General features: G+C 34.8%; 1 protein-coding gene across 1 annotated transcript in view; it reads right to left on the bottom strand.

The window, feature by feature from the left end:
• su(f) (cleavage stimulation factor subunit su(f)) overlaps positions 1–13,939 on the bottom strand; it is a 76,617-nt gene extending 62,678 nt beyond the window's left edge. The window contains exon 1 of the mRNA XM_089090679.1: positions 13,714–13,939. Coding sequence (XP_088946805.1) covers positions 13,714–13,899 — 186 coding nt within the window. The 5' untranslated portion in view covers positions 13,900–13,939. The remainder of the gene's footprint in view (positions 1–13,713) is intronic.
• Positions 13,940–15,586: the final 1,647 nt, after the last annotated feature.

Genomic DNA, 15,586 nt, shown 5'->3' with positions numbered 1-15,586 from the left:
CAGAAATTAATATGAACAGGGTTCAAAACCCCTATGCTTTCTAAAAGCCAGAATTAAATTTGTACTTTATTGAAAAAAATTCAAATAAATGTGCATTGTCAGTTTAATATAAATATGCTGATATTTACTCCTTAAAATCTTAATTAATTTTTGATTTCTTAAAGTTATAAAAGTTGAGAAATTAAAAAAAAAAATCAGTAAAGTACAAATTATATTCTGGCTTTTAGAAAGCATAGGGGTATTGAACCATACTCATATTAATTTCTGCTTGTTTTGAGTTTAACTCTGTTATTTATTTTAATTTCTGTTCGTTTTAGGTTTTATTTATTTATTGATAATGATTCGTAGTAGTTGTATGCATGGTAGATTATTTGATTCTATTTTTGTTCATTTTTGGTTTAATGGAGTTCTTTACTTTTTTTGAAAAACTTATCTTGTGGAAAAAGTTTTTTAATTAATTTCTGTTAGTTTTATATTGACAGAGTTTTTTTTTTCAAGGAAAAAGAAAATAATAGTTTGAATCTTTCAGGGTTTCCTTTAATAATTTATAGTTTAACATGTTTTACATGTGCTGATGAATCTTGTTAAGCAATTTTTAACACCATAAACTGTTTCGAAAATCATAGCACAGGTAATAATATTCAATGCAGTTGTGTACATCATCCTGTTGCCCTGATGAACATAAAATAATTCAACTCCCAAAAAAATTTATATCTATGCTCTTTTACAGCCTGGATACAATTACACTCTTTTAATTTAGTAAAATTCTAAGAGCAGAAGTAGTAATAGAAGTAGCCCCGAAAATTTGAACTTAATATCCATATTTGTTCTTTTTACATTTCTGAAGTGTCTTTTCTTTAACCATCCCACAAAAAGTGACGTTTAATTAGGTTTTTAATAAACATTAGTTTTTAAGCCTAATGGGCAAATTACATAAATTGCAAATGGACCCACCCAATAACCCTAGAGATATATATATATATACTAGACCATTCAACTATGATGAACAAAATGGCTTGCTTAAAATTTTGATTAGAGATTTCTGGAATTATGAGCTAAAGAGGAGGGCTGATTGCCCAGCAATAATTTTTTACTCTTAGGAGAACACTATAACTTTTAATTTTCAATCAAATTAGCTCCTTTGAAATATCAATGATATTGCTGGCTATGATAGAGCATCACTGCCTATGTCCTTAAATGCCCTTATGCCTTGTTAAGTGCTTGTATGGCCTTTTAATATCTGCATGCATATAGGTTTTCGTTTAATTGAAATTCCTCCTAAACGTTCCCTAAAAGTTTCAACTTAATGCAATTAGTATCGTTAGTTAACGTAACCATAGAAGCAGCATTAAATGAATTCACACGGTGTCTTCTGGCTGGCTCAATATCCACAAACTATGAAGGTGAAATTTTCACAGAATATTTCTGCTGTACGCATGACAACCTGCCATCCATATGCAGGTTGTCAAAAGGGCATATCAGCAATATCTTAGGAACAGTTTTGTGTGTAAAGTTAAAACTTACAAGGCTTGTTGTGGGGGATGTTGAACTAAATATTTGCATCATAATACTAATGCTTCTACTCCTACAACTACTGCTACTATTACTGCTACAACTACTACTGCTATTAAAGCTAAGACTACTACTATTACCTGTACTGATACTGCTACTACTATGTTTACTGGTGCTACTACTACAACTAATAAACCTAAGGGTATTAAGGCGAAAATTTTGGGCAATATTGTAACACAATTGAAATAAGATGAAACACACTATGCCCATATAGGTTGTCAAGAGGACGTATCAGCAATGCTTCCGGACCGGTTGATGGTATTAAGTTAAAAACTTAATTGTGTTGAGAAGAGGATGTTGAAAAAAAAAATCTGCTACATGCATACGGCTACTGCTACTACAACTATTGCTACGCATAATTACTGAACCTTTCAACAATGCTGAAAAAATTGATGTCTCAGAACTTTGTTTGAATATTTGTCATGGGAAATGATGGACGTGGGGAGGGGGGAGAGGTTTCTCTAAAATAAATTTGACTGATAAAAAGGGAACTATAACTTCCAACTTAATATCAAACGAGATCCATCTGAATTTAATACGAGAACCCATTCCATATAAACTCTGCATTCCCCTAAGGCATGGATACGAGTCCTTGTCCCAGAGTTCATGGGAGTCTTGTTAATCCAAGAAGCATTTCATAAGTTATTTGGACTATTCTAAACAAAACTGCCCTCACTTAATTTTAATCAGATACAGTTGGTGAAAGAAGGGGTAGTTAGGTGAGGGAGTGCTAACTTGACCTCCATCGCTATTGACGCTTAAAAGGGAACCAGAACTTCCAATTACAACCAAATGAGCCACCTTTAAAGCTTATAAAACCATCCCTTCCATAAGAACCTTAAATGCCCAAGGGGTATAACTTGCAATCCTTGTCCACAAGTTTTGGTGGTTCGTATCACCCTTAAAGGCCTAATTTTATAATTTTTGGAATATTCTGAATGAAAGAACAATCTCTAAAGATCTATTGGATGCATCTCAGAAGAACACGACGTGTTTGTGTGTGTGTGTGTGGGGGGGGGGATAGCTAGGCTCTAATCACTTTGACTCTTAAAAAGGGCACTAGAAGTTATGATTACCAACCCAATGAGTCCCCTCCAAAGAATATATTGTTTGAAAGGTCTGGAAATTATGTCTTTGAGGATAACAAATCCCCCAGCCATCAGGGCAAGGGTTGTAAGTTATGCCCTTGGTGCATATAAGGTTTTTTTTTTATAGAAAGCCTAGTATTATAAACTTCGGAGGGGGGTTCATTGGACTGGTAATCAGACGCTCTAGTGCTCTTTTTAAGAGTAAAAGGGATCAGAGGGCAGCTACCCTCCCTCCTCCCCCCACACACACACACGTCGTATTGTCCTAAGCTGCATCTAATAGAAAGTTTGAGATAGCGATTCTATTCAGAATAGTCTAAATATCATATAACAAGGCTTTTGGGGTTGAAATAAACCCCAGAGAAGTAAAAGCAAGGGTTGTAAATTATGCCCAGGGGGTATTTAAGATTTTTATGGAAGGGATGGTTGTTTAACTTTAGAAGAGGCTCATTTAGTTAAAAATTGGAAGTTCTGGTTCCTTTTTAAGCGTCAAAAGTGATGAACGGCATTTACCCCCCCCCCTCCCTCTTCTACAGTCCCTTCTCTACCAAACGTATCTGATTGAAATTATGAGATAGTGATTTTTTTTAGAATAGTCGAAAGAACGTATAATAATGTCTCTAGGGATGACACAGCCCCCCAGTGCCCTGGGGATAGGGTTTTAAGTTATTTTGTGAGGGCATAATATGTTTTTATTGAATGGGCGGTCGTATAAACATCAGATGGGGCTTATTTGTTTTGAAATTGGAAGTTATGGTGCCCTTTTTAAGACTGAAAGTGACTTGAGAGCAAACAGCTCCCCCCCCCCTCCACGCTCAGCATTTGCCCTGACACCTCTAATAAAAATTTGGAGATAACAATTTCTAAAAAAGTAAAACTCAAAATCAGAAATTCCAAATTTTTGGGAAATTTTCAATTTTGATTGGATGATTTATGTTAGATTCGTATTTACTAGATAGCTATAAATGTATAGGTAATTGTTAAACAGGTGTTTACCATCTGTGTGATGAAGAGAAAGGTGATATAAGCAGTCAAAATTTAAGATATAATGAGATGTAAAGCATTTGTAGTAACTGAATTGGCTGCTTTTAAAACATAATAATTAAGGAAAATAGGAAAACCTTCAAGGATAAACAAAAGTTACTTGTTGAGAAAACTTATTAAATTATTAACCTCTGCAATATTATCCCTTTGAAAATAAAAAAAACTGCTATGAAAAAATAACTCCCAGAAAATTTACTTTGAAGTTTGAATTGTCATATTTTTTTTGTAAATGCCTATATATTTCAGAACTTTTCAAAAATAACAAATTCTGACAATCTAACGTCATTCTTCAGAAAAAAAAACAGAAACAATATTAGTAGTTCTTATCTGACAAAACATATTGAAGTTCAAGAACAACAAAATAAAATGACATGAAAGTTGATCCAGATAATCGAACAGTTTTGTAGCCAGTATTGTTTAAAGATTAAATACATTTAGCAAAAAGTAAAAATAAAACTTTTTGTCTCACAGACACCTCTAGTGAACATTGATTAGCATAAGTGTTTGCCAATAAGAAAGGGTCACAAAATAGAGGTCGATTCTTAATAGAAAATAATATGAATAATGAAAAACCTTCAGCTGTATGCAAATCATGTATTGTCCAAAAAAACTTAAGAATAATCCAATACAGCAAGATGCTGTGCTGATATACCCTTGTAAATAAAGTGATAAAGGTCTAGAACAGCAGTTTTTCAGAAGGAGACATGCTAGAACAAAAAGAGCAACACCTTTAGATGTCTAAGTTAATGATTATTGTTATGCTTTAGTTTGCGTTTTTACAATTTATCCGTATCTCCCCTCTATTGGTCTCATAAAGGCCTGGGTTTTGTAATAAACAAAATAACTAAAAAATGATAGAATTCTTACTTTACAACATGCAGCAAGTATAAATGGATGATATTGCTTTTCTATTTTTATCTGTTTTTTAATCAATTTTTTGTTTAGTTTTTTTTCACATAGCCTATGGCTATATGAGACCATTAGAGGGGGCTGGCAATGAATTGTCAAGAATACAAACAAAATCATAAAAATAAACAAGTAATCTAGAAGTGTTTCTCCTTTTGTTCTAGCATGTCTGCTTCTGAAGAGCTGCTATTCTAGACCTTTACTATAGACACTATATTTGATATTTATTAATATGCTGCTGGTGCTAGTTCAACTCTGGAGCTGATTAAATGTACCCCTTTCCACTTGTTCCCCCAAAGTCATTAGTCTTCTGTATAAGGGACTAGTTTGTCCCAAGCTTGAAGTTGAAATGCCTCTAGCCTCCCAATATTTTAAAAGATACAAAGGTTTTGGATGATGTTCAGAGACATTCCACCAAAGTGATACCTGCCATGCTGAAGCTTTCCTACCGTGCAAAACTAGATAAGCTGAAACTGCTGACAATTGTATACAAGATAAATAGAGGTGATCTCAAAGTGATAAAATCATAAATTGGATATTTTATGAACAGTATTAAATCGGTGAGTTTCTGTTTCATAGCTTTGAAATTTCTGGCCAATATTTCACAATTATTACAGTGACTTTCAAAATTACGAAATATTATAAATTCTCAAATTACATCTACGTCACTGTAACCACTAGGCTGATTATATAAGTGAAATATAATCCTATGGCAAAAATTATCAAATTATTTTGACTGATTGGTTAATTATTCTCGTAATTTTACTGATCATAATATTTTATTATGTACCTGCCGGGAGTGTGTCTGTTTTAAACTGCAGGAAATAGATAGGAGGAGCCTACGCTTCCCTCGCTTATTGACGTTTAGATCTTGATTGTACGACAAATTGGACTGAATTTCGATTGCAAATGGGGCACGCAACTAATCTGGTGTGGAATGCTGTCTTGAACTTTCTCACTCGCTCGATGAGTAAAGGAGTCAAGACGGAAAATTTTGCGAATAAAACAAATTATTTCTTTACACAAGGGGAGATTATGGGAGTAAAAAAAATACTTTGGAAATTCTACGAGGCTGCAATTCTCGACGAGAGGCTGCACGAACGCAAGATAGAATATGATAATGTTGTTGATATTGCAAAATTGATCTGGAAATACGTCAAAGATAAAAAGGAACTCCCGAAGTTTGTAATCTTCGAACCGGAGGAAGTGCCAAACTGTGGGGATGTAATTGCATCTACGATTACGGTAAAGCTAAACAAAACGTGCAAAAAACTGGACGGTGTTGCCAAACAGCAGAAATCAGGTCCCATTGCATGGTCTCAACCATCTTACTCTACTGTTCCTAGCCAAGCACAAAACCCTACGTCCTCCGTTATTGTGAAAAGTATGCCTGCCGAGTTGGACTGTCCCCAAAAACGGAAAGACTTCATTGTGAACTTAGCTCCTGGTGTACAGTTTGCTGACTCTTCATTACTAAGGCGAAATAGTAAGAAATGGCGTCTAATAGTCCCTTCAAAACAAGTTGCCGAGAAAATCACAACAGCCTTGAACAAGCAGCACAATGCTGCAGTTCAACTTCAGATGCCCCAGTTCATCAGCATAATAAAGCATAGCCCAACCTCCACGTCTCCAGACGTCCTGGCATCATTGTCTCAGGACTGTGTTAAAGTAGTCTGATGTGGCAGCACTAACGCATACAAACTATACTACTCGACCAAAGTAGCTCTCGAAAGTACTATTTTTAACCCAATCAAAATTGGTCTTGAACATTTTCGTATTGAAGAATTCCATTTTCTGCTGCAGTGCTGCTACAGGTGTCACAGTGTAGGGCATTTGGCTAGCCAATGCTCAAAGCCCGAGGTGTGTGGCAGGTGCTGTAGCAAAGAGCATTCTAGTAGCACTGCTACACCATATCACAGGCCGGTCCGCTGCCTGAACTGCAACTCCAACAAACATACATACTATCACGTTTTGTGTCCAGAAAACCAGAAACTGTTAAAGCATAGCTCTTCCTTCCAAAATGGCTAATAGGCTCTCTTGTGGAATATAAATGAAAATTTGTGAATAAAATCCCTGTGATTAGTGATGCTATTAAGACTTTCGAAGTTGTGTGCATTCAGGAGCACTTTCATACCTCTAATAGCTTGGCACTGCTTGATATCAACTCTGGTGTTAAGTATTTGCAAAAAGACTAAACTGTCAAGGAAGGCCTTCAGGAGGCCTCACTGACTTTTTTAGAAGCTGTTTAAAAGCAAGTATTTTTGACGAATGTGATCAGATTTTTGTTGTTTGTTTAGAGAATTGTGTTATCATTAACGTGTATATGCCGGTAGATTATCGCGATGAACAATCTGAGCAGAATTTTGCCCTTGCTTGTGGTAGGCTGTTGTTGTGTCTGGACAAAATTAAGCTGTTACATATTCCAAGTGTTATACTAAGCAATTTTAACTGTGATTTAGCTTCTGATAACCAGTCATCTTGTATGTCCCTCCTTCACAGTTTGTTTGATGATTATTTTGAGATTATTATGAAAGATTACCCTTTCACTTATATCCATGCATCTTCAAGCACATCTAATCTTGATCACGCAGTTGCTTCCCAAAATCTATCAATCCCAATTGCATCAGTACTAACCAACTACCAACTGTCAGATCACCTACCTATCACTGTTAGTTTTGAAATACTTACCCCCCCCCCCCAAAAAAAAAACAACCATTGAATTGATGAGCTAACACAATCACACAAACAAACTTCATGTAGGAAGTGGAGTAAAATAGACAGAATTAATCTTATTGAAACATCAGATGCTATTCTTCATAAAATCCATCCCCCATTTCACCTACTATACTGTAATTCACTACAACACGAGGAAGTGAGAACGTGGCTGAACGTTTACTGTGCTGAAATTTGCCACGCAGTTCTAAATGCTGAGAATGCTGCAGTACCTCTTACTCTTATTAGAACTGGCATCATCCAAAAATGGTTTGAAAATGCGGCTCTGGTTGAGTCATGCTTGCAAGCTAAATTCTGGTTTCATATTTGGAAGGATTGTAGCCAGCCAAAGCAGGGTGTTGTAAACCAGATTCTCAAATAAATAAAGATAGCAAATGCTGATACCTTAGCTAAACATCGTAAAAAGATAGTTTAGGAGAGTTCTGCAAAGCTAAGTCAGAATCCAATGAGCTGTGGAAGTTGGTATCCTAATTGGCAGCTTCCTCCACCTCACCGGCATCCAAGGGTGATATCCTAGCATTGAGTGGTATGCCCACTTCAAGTCAAAGTTTTTGCTTCTGGATGCAGATTTGAAGCAGAAGTTTGAGCAGGAATTAGATACATTTCTTGCTGGGATGCCTCTAATGATTTGGTTGTCCTTCTTTTGGCTGTTGAACATGCTATTAAACACCTGAAGCAAAAATCGTCTTTTGGGATTGATTGTATAAGTGCAATGCATCTCAACCATGGGGGAACTCAGCTCCAAAATCAGATACAACTGCTAATGCAGATGATTTTTACTCAGGGAGTGGTACCATCTACTTTCCAAGTTGGGGATCTAACACCAATACCAAAGAAAGGCAAGCTGTCCACACAGTCCTCATCATTTTGCCCTATAACTGTCTCCACTACTCTGCAAGCTGTTTGAGTAGATTTTTATTGATGACTTAACAGAAAATGTTATCTGACTCCTAATCAGTTTGGTTTCCAGCCTGGTGTGAATGTACAGATGCTTGCAGCTGTAGCTAATGCCCTTATTGATGCAGATAGAAGTGGAGACAGCTTAATACTAGCTGAACATGACCTATACAGGACTTTTGATTCTTTAATACACACTGCAATGCTTCTTTTTGCAGTAAAAAGAGGGGTGAACCGCACTACTATCATGGCACTATGTGATATGCATTTGGGTCTTAAAGCTCGGCTGAAATTGCCTCCAGATAAATTTTCACCCCCTGCACCACGTGAAAAACTGATCCCGATAGGAAAAGGAGCCAGATAAGGAGCTGTAACATCCCCCACATTATTCAACAATTACATCCTGGATGCTCAAGCACAATGCCAATCATCATGTATTTTGCAGGTTATAAACTTGTCATTGTTCTGCTATGCAGACAACATCCTGAATGTGAGTCACATGCTGCAATGGATTTTAGAGATTTTTGGAGTGCTGACTGAGGGGTATGCTAGGATTAGACTTGAATTTAATCCTGACAAATCAGAGGTTGTATTTTTTAATTGGAAAGAAGAAACCCAAAATCTTAACATCTCTCTAGACAGCACACCAATCAAACCATCTAACCACATAACCTACCTTGGACTCCTGATTGGCACTTCCATTAAACACACATGTCAGCTTCTACTTTCACATATACAACACTGCATTTGCACTGCTTATGCAACATTTATCAAGGCCAAACTTTGTTTCAATAGATCCATCCTTACCACATTGTAAAATACAATTGCAACCCCTCACATTCTATACTGTACACCTTTTTGGAAAATATTTACAAAAACAAATAAAAATAAAATCTGTAGAACTTTTTTCTGGTTTGCAAAATATTTACTCCCACCTTGGACCAGGAACACAAAAATAATCAAGATTTACAATATTGTGGATCCACTGAAAGCAGCAGAAGAACAGATTGTTAAATTCAATAATAATTGTCAAACTCATCAGTGGTGGCCCATACTAACCCAGTAGTTTTCATCAGTAATGTGAATTTTCTTTTCTCCTTATTATGATAACTGTAAGTATTCTGTTTTGTTTTTCTTTCTTTTTCATTATTGTTTCTGTTGAAGCATCTTTTTGTTTTTCATTTTGTTATTTTATTTTTGCTCTGTCTGTGTTTCTTGTCTAAACTTGGTGGGTTTACAATAAATTCATTCATTCTACCAGTGTTATTTCCTATTGCTGGTCTTAACTCAAGAACCAGAGGTCATCAGCTAAAACTTGTTGATCAGTATACCCTATCCAGAGTGTGCACTCAATTCTTTCCCTCAAGAATTGTGAACAGTCATCTATCTGAAGATACAGTTACTACAGAATCTGTTGACATTTTCAAACAAAGATTGGATGCTGAGTGGTCCTCAATGGAGTGTAAACTCAACAGTGAAGCTACTGACCATCCAACTGCATATGGTCAGTAAACTACATTTAAAACAACTTCAAACATTGACTCTGGAGCTTCACAAGGAAAAATTCTTTGACTGCTCCAAGCTGCAATTTAAGATAATTGAACTATCTATATTCAAAGAAAGCTCTATTGTTAGCTTAGTTGATAAATCAAGGAAAAGAGTTGATAAATCAAAAACCTAATATGACTATCATCTGCTAATTCTACTGTTGAGCTCAGAAAAGGAGTTTTGGGTGAAATCACTATGGGCGTGCTTAACCATCTGACCTTGTATTTATTTTTCTAAATTTGGTTTAAAAAAACAGATCTTTTGTTTGTAAATGGTTAAGTAAATGTAATTTATCAAAATTGGTTTAAAATAACATTTTATTTAATTCTGATGACTTTTTTTGGTAATTGGTACAGTAAATAATAGACAATACAAATTTATTTCTACTACCCAAGTCTAGTGATTCTATATTTAAACTATTTTCATCCTGGCAAGGCACATAGTCACTGTCATTATCAGATTCATCCATCTTGCTTTCTAATTAGGGCCTACTAGTATGCTGCAACACAAGTCAAATGTTTATAATTCAGAAAAACAAAACACACTGCTTTACTCACCAATAATAGTACAAGCATTCAGGCATATAGCAAGACACTGAGAAACAATATTGATTTACCAGCACAAAAATATATGTAGATTGAATAATTTCTTGAATAACAACAGAAAAACAAAACCATAAATGATGTGAATAGCCTATGTCAAAATTGGGATGCATAAAATTTGTCAGCATAGGAAGAATACTTAAGCAGTGAAATTGTGTGACAGCAACAAAAATAAAACCAAATAAATACAAGCGTGTCCAAATTACATGATGCATAGAATTAAACCAATAGCTTCTGGATGTGTAAATTCCAGGATACATGATCAAGAAATTAAGCATGAATTTTTTGTAAATTTCCAGTTTAAAACATAATTTAGCTAGGCTGAAAGTGAATACATCACTTGATACCATTTTTATGCTCTTTCATAATTCAATAATTGCTCCTAGGGCAAATTGCATTTTGAGCCCTTAAAGAGCTGAAAACAGCCTAACCAAAAATTTACAAGTATGTTTCTAAAAAAACTGGCTTGTCAGAAAAAATTGCCATTTGCCACTGATTCAGGAAGGCTATTAATATTTTTCTTGGTCTTAATAGTAAAACATTATTCTGAAAAAAAAACACAGAAATTTTAAAAAGGGCTATAAACCTCTCAAAATGACATTAGTTTTGCTGTGATATCATTTTTGAAGGGTTTCAGGCTCTTCAAAAAATTCTGCAAATTTGTTTACTTAATAAAACTTTACTACTAAGACTAAGTAAAATAATAATTACATTCCTGAATCAACTGCAAATGACTATTTTTTCTCACTAGCCAGTTTTGTTTAATGTGTTTTTAAACCTTTGGCAACTATGCGCTGCTTGGTAATTTTTTTGCAGTTTATATTATCAATTTACAAATAAAGTAAACATACCACTCCATGCCTTTTTTATGCTTTTTCTAAATATAATAATCATTTTTTTGCAAATAGAATTTTACCCTCACCCCTATATATTCCAATTCAGGGTATATATTTGCACATTAGGAGGGTGGGGTAAAGTTTATTTCTGATGCAAATGAGAGGTAAGTTTAAAGTTCATAACACCACCACCCCTAATGTGCAAATATATACCCTGAATTAGTATATATAGGGGTGAAATTTGGGATACCACCAGATGGCTAATTTCAGAGTGTATATATATATATATATATAAATCTTTAAATTAGCCAACTTGCCAACCAGTATTTTAAGCCTAAGAGTCCAGATGTACATAAGGAAACATATTAAGAAAACAATTCTTACTCCATAATATGCAGAATTATCCTAGTTAACACATTTTGTAGGGGGAGAGCCTTTATCTTAATTTCTTTCCTGGTTTTTACAGTTTTTCTAAGGAATCCATGAATTTTTTGGGGACCTATATATTCATAGAATATATACCCCACCCCCCTAATGTGCAAATATATACCTAGAATTGCATCCTCAATCTGAATATAGCATCCATTTGCATCACAAATGAACTGTACTCCCATATTAGCCATATGGTGGATGTCTGTGAAATTCATTTGTGACAAAAATGATTATTATATTTGTAAAGAGCATAAAAAAAGGCATTGAGTGGTATGGTCAATTTAGTTGTAAATCAATAAGATGAACTGCTAAAATATTTACTGGCTGCTTTACCTTTTGAGGTAAATATTTACCAAATCATATTATCAAGTTTCAAATAAAGTTAATATACAATTTGATGCCATTTTTTATGCTGATTACAAATATAACAATCATTTCTATCAGAAATGAATTTTAGCCCCCCCTCCCCTATATATGTCAATTCAGGATATATATTTTCACATATGGGGGTGAGGGTTAGGTTGGGTTAGGGGGCGGGCTGAAATTCATTTCTGATAGAAATGATTATTATATTTATAATCAGCATAAAAAAAGGCATTGAATAGTGTATTCACTTTATTCCTAACTCAATATTATGATTTGGTAAATATTTATCCCTTTTGATGCCCCATTAAAGGCTCAAAAGGGAATTTGTCATAGAAACAATTACTGAACTATGAAGGAGCATATAAAAAGGCATCAAGTGTTGTAGGCTATTCACTTTATCCTAGAAAAATTATGCTTTAAACTGCAAAATTACCAAACATTGAAAGTCTAACAAGGCCTGCCCTAATCCTTGACAAATTAGGCCTAGCTTACCTTCAATTGCACAGCCCAAATCATAAGGTAGTAAAGCTGGTAAATATCTACCAAATCATATTATTGACTTACACATAAAGTGAATATACCACTTGACGCCTTTTTTGGTAAATATCTACCAAATCATATTATTGAGTTAGGAATAAAGTGAATACACCATTCAATGCCTTTTTTATGCTGATTATAAATATAATAAGCATTTCTATCGGAAAGGAATTTCAGCTCCCTCTATATAGGCTACATCTAACCCTGAATTGGCATATACAGGGGGTGGGGGGGGGGGGGCTGAAATTCATTTCTGATAGAAATGCTTATTATATTCATAATCATCATAAAAAAAGGCATCAAATGGTGTATTCACTTTAGTCCTAACTCAATAATATTATTTGGTAGATATTGACCCCTTTTTTTTATGCTGATTATGAATATAACAATCATTTCTATTGGAAATAAATTTCAGCCCCCCCCCCTATATATGCTGATTAAGAGTATATATTTCTACATTAAGGGGGCGAGGGTAAAGTTAAAACTTACCTCCCATTTACATCAGAAACAAAATTTGCTGCCACCCCCCTAATGTAGAAATATATACCCTGAATTGGCCTACATAGGGGGAGGGGCTGAAATTCATTTCTAATAGAAAAAATTATTATATTCGTTATCATCATAAATAAAGGCAGTCAATATCAACTAGTTCAGATTTTTGAGTTAGAACTGAAGTGAATAGGGCCTAAAACATTCTTTGCCTTTTTTATGCTGCTTATCAATATAGGCCTAATAAGCATTTCTATCAGAAATGAATTTCAGCCCCCCCCCCCTATATAGGCTATACCTAACCTAACCTAACTCTAAATTGGCCTATATAGGGGGGGGGGGGGGGCTGAAATTCATTTCTGATAGAAATGCTTATTATATTAATAATCAGCATAAAAAAAGGCATCGAATGGTGTATTCACTTTAGTCCTAACTCAATAATATGATTTGGTATATATTGACCAAAAAGGCATCAAGTGGTAGGCTATAGCCTATTCACTTTATGTGTAAGTCAATAATATGATTTGGTAGATATTTACTGTAAAGCTATTTGGAAAGAAGCTTGCTTATGTCCCTTTATGAATATAATACTGCAAAAAAAAAACAAGATTCTTGTATTGTCTTCATTCAAGACTTCTATAGGCCTATGTAGCCTAAGCTTACCTCTTGTTCAATATATGTCTTCCAATACCTCCCACAAGTGGGAAAAGTGGCAATAAGTTTCTCAAATATAGGTCGTGCTTCGTCAATTTTAGATAGGCAAGCATCTCGAATTAGCTGATTCCAGGCGTCAAGATTGTATGGATTATCATCCAAACTCCTGTAGGCTCTGTTTAATTTCTCAGTCATGTTTCAATTTTTCGTATTTTTCGCAAAAATTAAAGTTTTGCCACCTGTTATTATTACCTATTGTTTATTCACAGATAAAATATGACGTAGTCGACAACCCGTCATTTTAAACCTGGGTTCCCACTAGTGCGATTTCACGCAAAAACGGCCATTTTTGCGTGATCCGTCAAATTTTCTCCGTTTTTGCTGCAAGTTTCTGCGTCATAACGGTTCAACGGCTGCGTTGAAATATTTATACTGATCCGTTGAAAATCGCATCCGTTATTTTAAATTGAAAGCATCGTAGAGGCATAAATTGCAAGTAACTGAGAAACTACAGATGTTACAGATAAGACTTATATTTTTATTAGGCACAGTTAGCCAAGGCTATTACAGGTTAGCCCTTTGAATATTTTTCTTGGCTTCTAGAATTTGATTTAGCCTATTCTTATGCATATGCTTTTTAAATATATCATAGTATATTAGCGCTTCAACGGGTGTAGTGAACCGTTTTTGTGTGGAAATTTTTGCGAATTTCCCACATCCGCTATCCGTGAGCCGCTTTTTCGTTAAAAAAATCGCACCAGTGGGAACCAAAGGTAATATTGAAACTTTAACACAGAAGAAACCCGGTGCATCCGATTTTTTAGGAAAGGTCACACTCACAGTTTTAGTTTAAGATGGATTGGCTTGAGACAATGTATGTTAATAACACATAAACTCAGAAAACATACACTGATGCATAATGATGATTTGCAAATTGAAGTAATACACTAAAGCGAAGTGAAGCCAACGCACTAGTCTAATATTGTCAATGAGAGACTACAAAATTGTATTAGATGTGATTGAATATATTTGATATAAGACACCTCAACCATATTGTTTTTTTTCAAACCAAAGAAACTATTAGCCAGGTTTTCTGTCAGAATTCTTTACACTTTACAATACAACAGTATTTCAACATTTTAACATGAATAAACACTCAAATTTTACCAAGAAATGCAAGGTTTTCGTAATGATCGCATTGAAACGTCCTTTGAGAAAAAGGTCATTAGTGCATACAAATTCACATGATAAAGACTCTTTTTTATCAAGTCTGCAACTTTCTATTAGCTCTCAGAAACATTACAGACCTGTCCATGAATTACCGAGTTGGTCGTCGTTTTCAAGAGGACTTGTAAATCGTCGTGAAATTGAGATTGGAAATACTTAGAAAAATCCATGCCGATGTTTGACTTAATTTAAATTGAACGTAATTCAAAGATATATTAGTCATTTGTAAAGAATCGGTGTCATATTAGCAAATTACAATACATGCTGGTATCCAAGTGTTATTTTCAAATTGTAAAACGCAACGAGTAGTGATCCTTCATAAGGATTACAGTAAATTCTCAAACTTCTTTGAAATTAGCAGTGTTCAACTTCAACAATTTTTTTTTTTATCAAAAATTGGTAAAAGCATATCATTGTTTGGGACGTTTTAGAATTTATCAAGATTTAAAAGATATTGAGACTTCGAAAAAAAAAGCACAGTCTGCCGTAAACGAAGTCTGGGCCAGCCACTTCTAGAAGCTGTTGAACAGATCTCCGCAAGACGATCCCCCGGAGATCCAAGCAACAACACTGTTTTCCTTAGACATCAGCACGGATCCGCCGTCATACACCGAAATTGTAGCAGCAGCAAAAAAGCTGAAAGATGGGAAGTCAC

Source organism: Artemia sp. Qi Xiang Cuo, chromosome 6 (assembly GCF_049724085.1).
Source record: "Artemia sp. Qi Xiang Cuo chromosome 6, ASM4972408v1, whole genome shotgun sequence".
In the NCBI taxonomy this organism is placed as follows: Eukaryota; Metazoa; Arthropoda; class Branchiopoda; order Anostraca; family Artemiidae; genus Artemia; species Artemia sp. Qi Xiang Cuo.
This window is presented reverse-complemented; position numbering and strand designations above follow the sequence as displayed.